General features: G+C 44.9%; 2 protein-coding genes across 2 annotated transcripts in view; one reads left to right on the forward strand and one right to left on the reverse strand.

Moving 5' to 3' along the window:
- Positions 1 to 14990, forward strand: part of LOC111980912 (calpain-5-like) — a 61821-nt gene that overhangs the window by 40322 nt on the left and 6509 nt on the right. Inside the window, exons 3-6 of the mRNA XM_024011966.2 lie at positions 1903 to 2034; positions 10242 to 10450; positions 11131 to 11323; positions 13460 to 13653. Of these exons, the coding sequence (XP_023867734.1) occupies positions 1903 to 2034; positions 10242 to 10450; positions 11131 to 11323; positions 13460 to 13653 (728 nt within the window). The remainder of the gene's footprint in view (positions 1 to 1902; positions 2035 to 10241; positions 10451 to 11130; positions 11324 to 13459; positions 13654 to 14990) is intronic.
- LOC111980910 (olfactory marker protein-like) lies at positions 7008 to 8544 on the reverse strand. Its single transcript, XM_024011964.1, has one exon. It carries the CDS (start codon positions 8368 to 8370, stop codon positions 7879 to 7881), a length of 492 nt encoding a protein of 163 aa, XP_023867732.1. The 5' UTR covers positions 8371 to 8544; the 3' UTR covers positions 7008 to 7878.

Genomic DNA, 14990 nt, shown 5'->3' on the forward strand with positions numbered 1-14990 from the left:
AAGTCCCTACACACACACACCGGCTGAAAATAACAATTGCCTCACACCTTGTGGGTGAAAAACCACATGCCCCCCCCCCTTAAAGAGAGAGGTAGATAATAACACACACGCACGTCACACTTATCTGTGTCCACATAGACTCGGGGTGTGTCTGAAAGGCTCCCTGTCCCCTATATAGTGCACTAAGGCCCTCTATGGGCCCTGGTCAGAGTAGTGCACTATATAGGGAATAGGGTGCCATTTTGGACGCAGCCTCAAAGATATCATTCATGCAGTCTCCCACCTATCACTATTGACTGTAGATCCTTATTGGGATCCTCTAAGGAATTTTAGTTGCCTGCATGTCGATACTCAGGTCTTCTCTGCTTTAGCCCACTCCTGTATTTGCCTGGATTCCAGGACCCAAATTAAGAAAGCTACAGTATTTTCTAGTTAATAGTTAGCAATATGGCTTAAGGGTCTGCTCTTCAACCATGCAACTGTTATCACAGCTAAAGCAGAACCAGTCTAGTACCTTGGGTTAGTTTAAGTGCTGTCTGTCTATGTGTTGTAGGTCGGGGGTAGTTGTAACTCTATGTGGGGTAGTTTTAGTGCTGTCTGTCTCTGTGTTGTAGGTCGGGGGTTGTTTTTAGTGCTGTCCTGTGTGTTGTAGTCTGGGGTTGTTTTTAGTGCTGTCTGTGTGGTTGTAGGTCGGGGTTGTTTTTAGTGCTGTCTGTGTGTTGTAGGTCTGGGGTTTTTTTAGTGTGTTCTGTGTGTTGTAGGTCTGGGGTTGTTTTTTAGTGCTGTCTGTGTGTTTGTAGGTCTGGGGTTGTTTTTAGTGGCTGTCTGTGTGTTGTAGGTCTGGGGTCGTTTTAGTGCTGTCTGTGTGTTGTAGGTCGGGGGTCGTTTTAGTGGCTGTCTGTGTTGTTGGAGGTCGGGGGTCGTTTTAGTGCTGTCTGTGGTTGTAGGTCTGGGGTTGTTTTTAGTGCTGTCTGTGTGTTGTAGGTCTGGGGTTGTTTTTAGTGCTGTCTGTGTGTTGTAGGTCGGGGGTCGTTTTAGTGCTGTCTGTGTGTTGTAGGTCTGGGGTTGTTTTTAGTGCTGTCTGTGTGTTGTAGGTCGGGGGTAGTTTTAGTGCTGTCTGTGTGTTGTTGGTCGTTCTGTGTCTGGGGTGAAGAGGTTGTTCCGGTGGGGCTCAGGTTAGCACGGCCCAGATAAGTATGTGACCCTGTAGATCCTCTTGTGTCGCCACATAATTCACCACAACACCTCTCAGACCTGAGACAGACTTATCAGGGTCGGGTGCTCTCTCTCCTCTCTTGCTCTCTCTCTTTCCCTCTCTCTCTATACTTTCTTTCTCGCCCACACTCTTAACCTCATTCCACTCACTCACTGGAACTCTCTCTCGCTCTCTCTCGCCCTCTCTTTCTTTCCCCTCTCTCCTGTCTGTCAGTAGAGGCATGTTGTGTGTGTGTGATGGATAGAAGTGGAGTGTTTTGCAGAGCCTCATCTAAATTCCCATCGATTAGGAGCCGTAATTAAAGAGTCCCGGCCATGCCTGGCCTGGCAACTCACTCCATCCATCTGTCTTCTCTCTTTCTTTCTTTCACCCTCCCTTTCTCTCTTTTTTTCCCTCTCCCTTTTTCTTTCCATCTATCCATATTTCTCTCTTTCTCTTATATATCATTCCCTCTTTTTTCTCCTTCTCTCACTGACTCTCTCTTTCTCGCGCTCTCACTCTGTCTCTTCATCTTCACCTGTCTAACAATCCCTTTTTTCATTCTTCTCTTTCGCACTGACGAAACTCACATTGTTTGGGGGTCGATAGGCTTCATGTAACCTTTCTAACTCTCTCTCCCTCCCTTACCCTCTCCCCTGCCTCCCCCTTCTTCCTTCTCTCTCACTCTCCCTCCTTTCTCTGTGTAGGAGCTCTCTGAGGACCCTCACCTGTTTGTGGATGGGATCAGTGCGCACGACCTGCACCAGGGCCAGCTGGGAAACTGCTGGTTTGTGGCAGCGTGCTCCAGCCTGGCCTCCAGAGAGTCCCTGTGGTCTAAAGTAAGTGTGTCTGTGGGTGGGGAGGGTTGTGTGCGCGCGTGTGTGACATGTGATCTTAAACAAGAGATGCACACTCTTAACTGTAACACACATACACAATACCCATTAGGCCCCATTACCTGGTGGCGAAGGGATAAACAGGGGAAAGCTCCTCTCACCAGAAGCATCATTAGGATAAATCAACACCTATCTATAAACACTCTCAGTAGAGTTGAAGTACACTGCCATGGTCCTTTGTGGCAACCTTCAAGCTTAGAACTCAGTCTGGTGTTTAGGTAAAGTATGAAAGCAGATTTTTCCGGTCCACCCGGTTGTTTTGAAAGAATGAATGTGTGGGTATCTAGCATTCTTTCATGACACCTTCAAGTTACTGGATGTGTGTACCATGTTGTAGGTCTAAAGCCCTATTAGTTCAGGACTGGTATTGCTATATGTCGGTTATGAAATTATTACCCCAGCATGTCCGTTTTTTCCAGTGGACCATTCGGACGGGATTAGTTTTACCGAACAAAGAAAATTATTATAATTCAAAATGTCATGTTCTTAGTGTAAAGATATTTCAGCTTGTCTAGAGAAAGCCTAATTATGGCTTAATAGCCTACAGTTCTGAGAGAGCCAAAATAATAATGCGTATCAATAAGAACCATGAATTGTAGTCTATGCAGATATTTAATTAACTGACGTATTTGGCATTTTATGAATATATCSTCCTCTTATTATTTTGAAAGAGAATTAGACACGGGAAAAGTTGATATGTGACAAAACAGTAAATTKATTTGTAGGCTACTTGCGTTAGACGTGTAACTTGACGGTGGACGTAGACAGGGGGGGGGGTCATGACCCCCAATATTAGAAACTGGTAAATTTGACCCCCCCCAAACAATATGCACTGTAAAGCTCCAGGCAGCTACTGGCTTTATGTGGCTTTGCACCACAGTACTCCTAATTTTATGATTGGATCCCCCTGCTGCCAAATGCGCCCGATCCCCAGAGGCAGCCGGCCCGTTGGTGGTAAATGGGAAAAGAGTTGAGAACGGCTTGTAAGGAGATTAGAGAAACACACAATTTCTCCTCTTAACCTTTTCATTGGTCTGCGATGCATTGGTTTGGCCTGCAGTAACAGTTCAGCAGCACGCACAACCCACTCTCTCTCTTTCTCATTGTGGTGTTTGCTTAGGACAGGTATTCACAAGCACTACAATGTAAACATTTTTTGTAAGTTTAAAACTAGTAAAAGTTAATGAACATTTCATAAATGTATTCCTGTTGTTGTGTAACTAGCGAACCATTGGTGAAGATATAATATTGTGTAAAAATAGTTTTATACAGAGTAAAACCGTATAACGTTAGCTAACGTTAGCTATCTAGCTAGCTAAACCAGCACCAAAGCTAGCACACTATCTGGATCTTTTCCTTTTATTTTTTGTTTAAATTATAATATATTTTTTTACTTTTACCCCTTTTTCTCCCCAATTTCATGGTATCCAATTGTAACTTATCCAACTTAACTTGTCTGATCGCTGCAACTCCCGTACAGACTCAGGAGAGGCGAAGGTCGAGAGCCATGTGTCATCCGAAACACGACGCAACCAAGCCGCTCTGCTTCTTGACACAATGCCCGCTTAATCCGGAAACCAGCCACACCAATGTGTCGGAGGAAACACCGTACAGCTGGCGACCGTGTCAGCGTGCATGCGCCCAGCCCGCCACAGGAGTCGCTAGAGCTGGATGGGACAAGGATCTCTAGTGGCACAGCTAGCAATTGCGATGCAGTGCCTTAGACCACTGCGCCACTCGGGAGGCCAATCRATTTCCTTTTCAACAGCATTTTCAGATGAGCGGCACTCAGTGAGTTAGTGTTCACCCTGGTGTAAAAGTAGCTAGTGCCCTTAATGGAGGTGCCAACCCCAAAGAGGAAAAAAGTGGAGGAAATAAGATTATTTTGGGGAGTGGAGAGGACTGTAAGTAAATTAATGAATGTTTACATAGCTAGCTAGCTAAGCACACTGTACAATTCATAATAGATTGGTAGCTATGTAGTCAGCTAGTTAGCTATAACTAATTTAGGTAATGAAAGCAGTCTAATTCGTGTTAATAAGCTAACCCCATCATTGCTAAGGCCAGTCATTTTTGTCATATGATAATGGTATTTGGTCAACGACAGGCAGTAGAGAGCGTGAGAAAGAGAGCACCGCCCATGTTGAGGCAGGGAGATAACGAACAGGTAATCAGGTGAGAATTCAAGTTATAAGGAACTATCAGTTCAACTCCTCTTCTTTGCTGACTTGAAGCCCAAGTACAACAAAACAGTTGATGACTGCATTCTGAGTTGATTTGTTTGTCATGGCAAGGGTCAGAGACAAGCAGTAGAGAGAGTGTGTGAGAGAGCACCGCCCATGTTGAGGCAGGGAGAGGACGAACAGGTCATTAGGTGAGGATTTTTATTTATAAACAAAAAAAAGTTACTTGGCAAGGCAGTTAAGATCAAATTCTTATTTTCAATGACAGCCTAGGAACAGTGGGTTAACTGCCTTGTTCAGGGGCAGAATGACAGATTTTTACCTTGTCAGCTTTGGGATTCGATCTTGCAACCTTTCGGTTACTGGCCCAGCTCTTTAACCACTAGGCTACCTGCCGCCCCACGGTGGTTATAAGGCAATTTAAGTTATAAGGCACTATCAGTTCAACTCATAATCTTTGCTGACTGTAGCCCACGTGCTATAACAAATGTTTTTGCCTGTATTCTGATTATATACCCCCGGACCCCCCTAGAGTGATCCCATTGACCCCCACCCCCCATATGCAGCATAAAATGACGCCCTTGCCTGCATAACACTTGGTTTTAAACATACATTTGCTGTCATGTTCTTAGCCTGTTAAACCCTGCAATATCCCTCAATACACAGTGATGACGATTCGCACGCGATAAGTATTATTAGAGGACCTGGGAGTTTGCCATAAACAGTAGGTTTTTAGAAACGTGCACACTGCTCCTGCAAGTATCACTGCTCTTCATTAAGCTTTACGTATCGGCCTCAAGGCATGGGATAATAACCTTCCTGCTAAGTAAAAATTACTGACATAGCAGATTCGGACGGGACTAAAATGACGGATGTGGTCATTTGTGCTCGTGCACATAATTACATAACCTGAGCTCCCCCAGTAAAACGAATCCCGTCCAAATAGGACTTAAGCTTTGTTATAAGACATTATAAAGGCTTGTACATGCTTATAACTGCATGCTTTAAGTAAAGTGTTACAACTCAGTAATTAGCTTTTTTTATTTAAAATGTACTGTACATAAAGATGTGTTAACAGATTTGGAAAGCTTGCGCTATTTCAGCTATTTTTGTTTTCCGGACCACAACTACTTCTATCACCAGAGTGAGGATGAGGAATTAATGATTTACATAGAAATGTTTTACATACAAATACAACCCAATCAACTTTGACCTATTGAAGATAAAGGCATGTTGTCCAACAGTACAACAAGATGAACTTGATGCGTGCGTGACCATGCATTTCCATGATGGAAGCAGTGCAGTGATGGTTTAGTTACACCAGGCATGGGGCAGCGGTACATACAACAACCAAGAGGTAGATCCCCCAGGAAGCTGGTATGTGCAAAGGACTAATTAGCATTGGTGCGGTGTGTGTATGTATAGTGTCTGTATGTCTGTCGTGTGTGTGTGTGACCGGCAACTGTAAGTATGAGAGGGAAGAAGTGTGATTGTGAGCTGATGTTATTGAATAAGGAAGAAAAGGACAATGGAGACGCCGTCAGATTAATAATTACACTCTTATACTGCAGGCCATTCTCTTAATTGAGACTCAGGAGACTGTCGGTGTACTCTGCTGCTTTTGCTTTTCCATTACTGACAAAAGGAATGGCGTTGAGAATAATTTGTGAGAAAAGCAGTCAACCGCAAAGAGATAGTCAATCTAGTTCTAAATATGTGTATGTGACCAATACAATTTGATTTGATTTGAGAGACAGTCAATCTAACAGGTGGCTGGTTGTGATTTCAGGCATTGATTTATGCCTCTGTGGTGAATGAGTGGGTGACTAGGTGTGTGTGGGAGGGGGGGGGGGATGTGCACACGCTTGTGGTGCCCATCTCTCCTTCTGTTTTCTTTTTTTCTTTCTGTCTCTCTCCTACACACCAACATATTCTCTCTTTCCTTTCCCCTCCATCTCTCCCTCTCCACTCCTCAGCTCTGTCTTTGTGGTGGCCTCGGTCCATATTCATAAAGCCTTTCAGAGCTTTGATCTAGGATCAGGTCCCCCCCCTCGTCCATGTATCTTATTCATAATGATCTAAAAGGCTAAACTGATTGTAGATCAGCACTTCTGTTCTGACATGTTTATGAATACGGGGTGACCTTTGGGAGGGAGGGAGTTTAAGTGCCGGTTGCTGTGGAGATATAATCCCCCTCCCTGACGTTTGTCATTCGGGCCGGGGCCAGACGGAGATGGATGAGGTAATAGGAAGCCAGTCTGTGTCGTGTTCATTAGGGCACACCATAGCAAAAAAACATCACAGGAAAATTTTAAACAAGTGTTTCTTCTTGGACGAATCCAGGCTGTTTTCAGTCTGTTTTCTTCCATTTCCTGTCTAATAAATAAGACCCCACTGTCCGCTGTGGTATTATGTTTCTGCTGGCGCACTACAGTGTCCCTCCCAGCTGCCAACCACCTCAGGTGGATGGAGAATGGCTTCACACACACACACACACACACACACTCAGACCCCCTCAGTCATCCGCAATGAGCCTGCTCGTTTGTCAGACGCCAGTAGAAAAAATGAGATCCGTAAGTACACACACACGCAGACAGACAGGCAGGCAGACACCCAACACATAAACATGTGCGTCCGTGCGTACACACACACATTGAAATTGAAAAACATCAGAGCTGACGTTGTATTGCTAGTCTGTTAGAAATGCCACAGAGAGAACCGTTTTGTCTTTTGTTACGATTTATTCAAATGCACATCAATTACACACAAGTAGTCATTCTCTAATTAGTTGCTTTAGTCACGTTATGGTATCAAACAATGAAGTAATGAATAATCACATCTCTAGACTCGACTGATTGTAGCTACAGTACGGCTCTGAATGCTCTACAAAGATTTGAAGGAAACATGATTGAAGACTCGGGTTTAAAAGTCCACTCACAAGTGAAACACTTACTGCATCTTTAATAGTAATTTCAACATCAGAAATGCTCCAGTCTTTTGATACACTAGACTAGTATTACCTGAATCCCTACAGAAAGTCTTCCTACAGTAGAAAGGGCATATTGAAATCCAAAAAGGTTTTGTGTTTTGTTTGAGGCCGGTCATTCTATGCTAAAATGGAAGACAGGAAGAAGAAGAGATGGAAGAGAGTGTTAAAAAGGAAGCGATCGAGTCAAGGGAGTGGAGGTGTTGAGGTGTTATCTTTCCTCTACCCCAGAGGAAGTGAGTGGTTGTGGTCCCTCCGGTCGGTCGATTTGTCTGTCCTTTCCCCTGTGTTACCGCATTCTAACAACTACTGCAGGCCACATTAAATCGCCCAGATTTGGATCACAGGTCATCATTTTGAGACCCATGCTCTAACCCTAACTTTACCTCTAACTCTAAGAAGAAGTAGCATATGTAGAAAATGACTGAAATTCTAAACGAAAAACAAAGTTGTTCTCCGACGAGGAATGGTGGTGGTGGAAAAACATGACGAAAGACAACAAAAATAAATGGCAAACGTACTTGCTCATAAGGCCAGAGGATAGTCAAATTAAATAAAACATAACCAAAATGTCCGCCTAGTACCTTGCCTTCCGTCTGCCATTTCCTCCTAAAGTCTTCACTTCTGGTCCACCTGGAAGCTGATGGAGCATTCAACAGCGTCCGGACCAACGCCCTCCTCAAATGCCAGCAGGAAGTACATTGTCTTCCTCACCTTCGCCATCTCGGCGATCCGCTCACCAAACTCCTGGGCGTCTGCCTCATAGTGGTGCACGGGTGTGTCGTCGCCGTCGCTCTCAGCTCGCCAGAACACCCCCGCCGGCTCCAGCAGCTGGCGGTTCATCAGGTGGGTGAGGTCGGGCGTCCAGAGCTGTGAGGTGGCAGTCACGGTGAGGCGGCCTGAGCGTGCCAGCCTCACTCCCCAGTGGGCAAAACACAATGCCTGCTGGGAGAAGTCCAGGCGGTAGATGGCCTCGTGTGGTCGGAGGAGGCGCTCGCCGTCCTGCCTCTTCCCGCCACGCTGCTGCAGCGACTGGGCCCGCTGACGCATCACCTCGGTCAGATGGGCGTCGGGCCTGAAGGGCAGCTCCAGAGTGGCTTGGGTGGCCATGTTGGTTTAGGTTCAAGAGTGTGATGGGTCGATAGGGGGAACCGGGAAACGCTTTGACTGGCTGAGTCCTCAGGAATCCTCCCTCTCTCTTGGTCACGTTCTCTCTCTCTCTTTTCTTTCTCTTTTCTTTCTCTGTCACCGGGTCAGGTAGGTGCACACATGCAGCTCTTTGGACTGTGGCCTTTTCCTTTTCCTCTTCCTCCTCTATCTTTATTCTTTATTGAGTACAGTATGTGTGTGTGGAAGACACTCGTGCACACCCACAGCACCCTGAGATGCGGGGCGGGCCTTGCCGTCTTGTCGTTCTTGGTTGGCAAGATGAGCTCTAGGCAACCTGAGCTAATGACATCTGCAGTTGCGACGCGGGGATTGCCCTTGGAGGAGCAGGGGACAGCTGTGTGTTTGTCACATATTTGTTTTGTCTCACGTTTGTACCGTCGTTGTGCTCGGCTAGCGTAGGCTTGCCTCTCTCGCGTACTTTACTTAACTAAGTGTAACCGAAATCTGAGATTTTTTTTTGTCAGTCTGCCAAGTAACCAGTGCAGGCTGGTGTCACTGGAATGGAACGGTATCAAACACACGGAATGTGTTTCATGTGTTTGATACCTATTCCGTTAATTCCATTACAGCCATTACAATAACCCCGTCCTCTGATTTCTCCCACCACCAGCTTCCACTGCTCAACTTTAACTTCAGATAGAAATAGAAAGAATAGGAAATCGTGTCAGCTTTTTTCAATCTGACAGAAAAACATATATGTTCTACCTGATATATTTCTATCTGCAATGTTCAGAACATTAGGCGGAGGGTGGATGGGGTTGCTGCTGTTTCTGGCCAGAGTCCAGTCAATCCTTTGCAGAGAGAGTAAAGTTATTATAGAGCTTTATTATGTTCTGGATGAAACCCGAGATAGATACCCCCTCTCCCTCATTCTCACTCTCTCTCTTTCTCTCACCCCCCTCTCTTTCTCTCTATGTCACTGGCTTCCTAAGGGCTCTCACATGACTTGGGGTTTCTATGGTGCAGTATTGTTTTTTTATCCTCTCCTCTTAAAGGAGCTGCTACACATACACACACACACACACACAGAACAGCCCCTTGATCTGCAGAACAAAGGTTCCATCAGAACCACCCTGCCAGAACCGACCCACCGACCAGGGCTCTTAGTCCACCACTCCCCAGCATGTATCTCCAAGGGCAGTGGAGGAACAGTGGTTCATTCTATCAAGTTTAGCCCTCTGCGCTCCGCAGTACACTTTCATTATGTGGCGTCTCATTACTACACTTCCTGTTTGGCCCTGATGGCTGATGGGTATTTTGGGTGGGTGGGCGAGGGGGCTAAGTGCGGTCTTGTTTGCCCCCCAGCCCGCCCATCGCAGTCCGAGGGGGAGCCACCGGGATGACTGGCTGGTACTTCATTGCAGCTCTAGTCATTCATTGCAGCTCTAGTCATTCCCCGTCCCTCTGTCCTGTTCCACGTATTCTTCCCCCTCTGGATGTATACTTGCCAGAGCCCAGGTGATACACTACATTTGTTCCCTCTGGAACGCAGCGGGCCAGCCGGGGGTGACAAGTTGTGGACAAGAGGTATGTCCAGCGGGGATGACAGGCTCACTCACAAGAGGGTGTGGTATTTACGAGTTCGGCCGACACGCGGCTTGTTCGTTCGGCTTGCGTAACTCTGACTCTCTTTTTCCTCCCCCTCCTCCCTCTACGTGTCCTGCCTACCCACACCCGCTCCCTCTTTCACCCCCACACCCCCTCTGCCCTTTTCCCAACCTTTCCCTCTCTTTCCCGCTTTCATCTCCATCCACCCCCTCCTTCTCCAACCTCCTCCACTCCCTCTGCACCCCCCCCACCCCTCCCTTCAGGTCATCCCAGACTGGAAGGAGCAGGAGTGGGACACGGAGACACCCGAGTCGTACGCCGGGATCTTCCACTTCCGCTTCTGGCGCTTCGGAGAGTGGGTGGATGTGGTGATCGACGACCGGCTGCCCACGGTGGACAACCAGCTGGTCTACTGCCACTCGGATGACAGCAACGAGTTCTGGAGCGCACTGGTGGAGAAGGCTTATGCCAAGTTAGTCAATGAATCAATCAATCTGTCAATGGCTTTATTGTCCAAATTGGGAAATGTGTAGTACAGTCTTGTTGGAAAATGTTTTAAACGTTCAATCCATCCATCAAGCAATCAATCAATTTGTTGTCCCAATTGGACAATGTGTAATACGGTCATGGTAAAAAAAAAACATTAAAATGTAATGAACACCTAGGGGCAGGGATAAAGAGATACAGTACTGTAGCAGCTCCAGTAGCCCTGGGGAATATCATCTAGAATAGGATAAAATGATACTGTATGTTTTACTCTCCCAATATTTGAGGAATGCAGAGAAAATCTTTAGAACGAGGATGCACTCACTCACTCGGGTAAATAAATATTTCCAATTGGTAACACTTTACTTAACGCCTGTAGGTATAATGCTTTATAACATGTTATAAGCCTTTAATGTCTTAGAATTAGGCTTATTATTGTCTGTCACTATTTTAACTGATTCAAGATACTGTGTCTACTAGCCACTGTCTTTATGATTTGAGATGTGGAGTCACATCTTGAGACTGTCACATCTTGAGATATGGAGTCAAACAAGAGGTTCAGTTGTCATTCTGTTGTCAACTGTGCACTGTAGACAGCATAGATAGAGAGATATTTGACTTCAGATGAACTCATTCCTCCTCTCCCTCCTCGACCTGTCCCTGCAGAGTGTACGGCTGCTACGAGGCCCTGGACGGCGGGAACACGGCGGATGCCCTGGTGGATTTCACAGGGGGCGTGTCGGAGCCCATGGACCTGCTGGAGGGCCAGATGGCCACTGACGAGGTGGCCCGTAACCAGCTGTTTGAAAGGGTGCTGAAGGTCCACAACCGGGACGGCCTCATCAGCTGCTCCATCCGGGTGAGTCACTCAGGGGGAAGATCTGTACAAGGCAGCCATTTTGGATCAGGGGCAGCCAGGGGGTCAGTTAGGAGATCTAGGTCGTGTTCAATGTACTTCCTGTTTTTTTCCATTGCAAAATGTTTTTTTCTGCCTTGTGCTATTTGGAACACCAAAAAATTGCAACATAAATCACAAATTGCAGCGTTTGGCAATCACCATGATAATGTGCCATCCCATCTATTTTTCGAAAGTTGCGGTTAGTTGGCTCATGCAAAGTCTACATTTGCGAGAGGAAAATGTAATCCTTTGTGATTATCCATCTATCTATCATCTATCAATGTAATCATACAAGGCTTTCTCTCTGCTGATGAGACTTAAATTTGTATGAGTGCATATACACTTTCAGAATGCAAATACCGTCCTCTTCTCTATCCATCCATCTACCTGTCATCCTCAATCTGCTTGTTGTTTATCTGTCCATCCGTCAGTCCGTCTATTCATCTGTTCATCAATACGCAACATCTGCTGTTGGGAGCTCCATTTGTAAGAGTTCCACTCTCCCCCGGGCAGCCACTGACTGCGTCCCATATGGCACCCTACTCCCTACAAAGTGCACTACTTTTGACCAGAACCCTATGGGCCCTTGTTGAAAGTAGTACACTGTAAAGGTAATAAGTTGTACATTTGGAACGCAGGCAGTGAGTCCCCCCTTTTGATTATCTGCGGTTCTGCGCTTGTCCACTCCTGCACTAGAACTCATTTACAGTCCAACATTGTGTGATTCCGAATCAAGTACACTAGCTCAACTGGCAGCGATAGGCGTTTTATATTCATGAGTTTTCATTAGGCTCCATTACAGAAACAATAACAACAGAATGGACACGGACACAGAAAAAATAATGGCTAAACAAACACGTCAGCTAGACGAACGGCCCGAAAACCCTAGTCGTTAATTCTTCGGACATGACCCATGACTTGGTGGTTGTTGTTTGGTTATGGTTGTAACGTCCTGGCAACATTATAAAAATGCTTGACTACTCACAGGCTTTTTGTTGTGAGGTCTGATTTAGGAATGCAACAAAGGCATCTTAAAAGCCACACTCGTGCATCTCTCCCCAGACTCCAAGCCTAATTGCTTTTTGTCTTCTCCCCCCTTTCGCTGTTTTTTGTAAGCATGGTTTGAAAAATGATGTGTGTGGTAGCAAATGTTCAATGCACGTCTTCCACAGAGCCTATGGGCCTGGGCATAATAGGGTAGTGACCTATTTAAAAAAATATATATATGTTCAGGCCGAATTCGAAATATTCTTGCCACCTCTCTTTCTTGATTATTGACCTGCCGAACATTCCCCATTTATCTAATCATACATCATTTTTATCAGTAAGAAGAGTTATTTTGATTGATATAATTGATGACAATAGTTGTTTTTTCTCATTAGACTCAGATTAGACTCAGATTTGTAAAGGGGGTTAATCGTAACATTTGCTACAATTAACCCCTTACCTAAAATTCTGTGGTATTTTATATGGTATTTAGACACATTCACATAGTGATATAAAATGCCGACATGGATGTCGATTAAGGCAGCCCCCCGCKCCTCRGATTCAGWGTGCATTATTTTGAATMCATTAATTTGTACAATTGACTAGGTATTCCCTGTTCCCAATAAAAAACACTTGTTTTTGGTTTACGTTGCAAAACATTTTGTTACGTTGTGCACTAATGAACACGACCCTGGTTTCCCTCATTACCTTCCTGTCTTCTTTATCCTTTTTCCCCTTCTGTCTCCTTAGTAGTTGCTCCCTTGCTGTCGTTGCATCACACTTTGTTTGTGAAACGGGCTCATTACATCTGGGCCTTGTGCTCAATGATACTTTGATGATCAAGTAGCAAGGGACAGCACCAGCCGTCTAGGCTGCAAGCTCAATTCAAACAAACCAATTCTCAGTTCAACTTGACTGGGCCTTGTTCAATAGGCATCAAACAAAAAAAAATCTGAATGCACATTTTCATTTTGTCGCATGCCGCACGCCCTAATGAACACAACCCTTGTCACAACTCAAGCACTTTGAGCTACATTCTGTGTATGACATGTGCTGCACAAATAAATATTTCTAAATGAATTAATTGATTAATTATTAATTGTCTCATAGGCGACCACAGTGGAGGACATGGAGGCACGCCTAGACTGTGGCCTGGTCAAGGGCCACGCATACGCAGTGACGGACGTGAAGAAGGTGCGTCTGGGCCAGGGCCTGCTGGCATTCTTCAAATCAGAGAAGCTCAATATGATCCGCATGAGGAACCCCTGGGGAGAGAAGGAGTGGAGCGGGCCCTGGAGCGACAGGTAAATACACAACACTGCCTCCTCAGGCCTGGAAGTGGTACTACACAACCATAGTATTAGAATTAGAATTCTTATTCTAATTCGATGTACACAACACTGCATAATGAAAGCTTCTCCTATTCAGAGTGCCTTTACTGCCTCGAAACAACTAGACCGTGTAGGAGTAATGAGGTGGAGAGAGAGGTGTTCTCTATCTTCTGAAATGGGGAAGTGTGTGTGTGTGTGTGTGTGTGGGGGGGGGGGGGTGATAAATGCCATAAATTAACTGTTGAACATATATACGTGTGAATGTGTGTTTCTGTTTTATTTATTTATTTTAAGAAAAACAACAATATGGAGGGAAAAATAAGGGTAGGCTCTACATTTTTTTTTACATTTCAGTAATAATGCAGAAGAAGGAGACACAAAAAGTAAAGCCATTACAATGTCATTCCGAGATCTGCAGGGGTGCTGTTAGTACAGTGACTATAATATTGTGGAGTGAATTCCATTAACGCAACTGTTTGGAACTGAGTTATTCAGACGTGTACGAGCCGTATTGTTATACATAAACTTGGTTGAATGGTAAAAAATGTCAAGAATAATAATACAGTTATTATTTTTGAAGGCACACGTGCACATGTTCACACGTTTAAGTCACCTTAAAGTTAAAAAAAATATAGAATCCAAAAATATCTAACATAATAAATAAAATAAAATCACGTTCAACAGTTAATTTATGGCATTTATCATGTAATAGGATGGGGAGAAGACTAAGAGCTTCTCTCCTCCTCCTTCTGTTGTGTCCTATTGTTTATCGCTAGGTTGTGTGACATAGCAGAGATTGTAGGGCTCGCTCATGAAGACAGCTGAATTATTGAGTAGGTAAAGGAGAGAGATGTTAGTTCTTAAAGGGGAAGTGACTGAGTGGTGTAATTAAAGGAGTCGTCTCCTTTCATTCATATAGTCATAAGAATGCATGTATAATGTATCTGGGGTTTGATCACAATTGGAATTGGAGACATTTAATTGTATTGTTTAATGTGGAAGTTTGTCACAGTCACACAGAAGTTGTGGAACTGGCAGGAATTTCATAGAAACAGAAGAGAGGTTTATTTTCATATGTACGTAGGCACACACACAATTACTATGTATTGCCGATACCTACAATTCCTACTTCCTGGGGTAAGTCTTCATGTTTTAATCTATGACTGCTCCTGAGAAAATTGCTGTCCATTGTCATGTGGTGCTGAACTTCGGAATCTCCAATCCAAAGGGTTTTTCAGTGGTGTGTTTGCTCTGTAATTTCCTTTGTTTCATACTGTCGAACATGAGGTAATTTCATGTCTGTGCCCCCA

Source organism: Salvelinus sp. IW2-2015, linkage group LG20 (assembly GCF_002910315.2).
Source record: "Salvelinus sp. IW2-2015 linkage group LG20, ASM291031v2, whole genome shotgun sequence".
Classification (NCBI taxonomy): Eukaryota; Metazoa; Chordata; class Actinopteri; order Salmoniformes; family Salmonidae; genus Salvelinus; species Salvelinus sp. IW2-2015.

What these genes read in the sequence shown, in the direction of transcription:
- LOC111980910 (XM_024011964.1), bottom strand. Translation starts at nt 8,370, where the DNA reads ATGGCCACCCAAGCCACTCTGGAGCTGCCCTTCAGGCCCGACGCCCAT.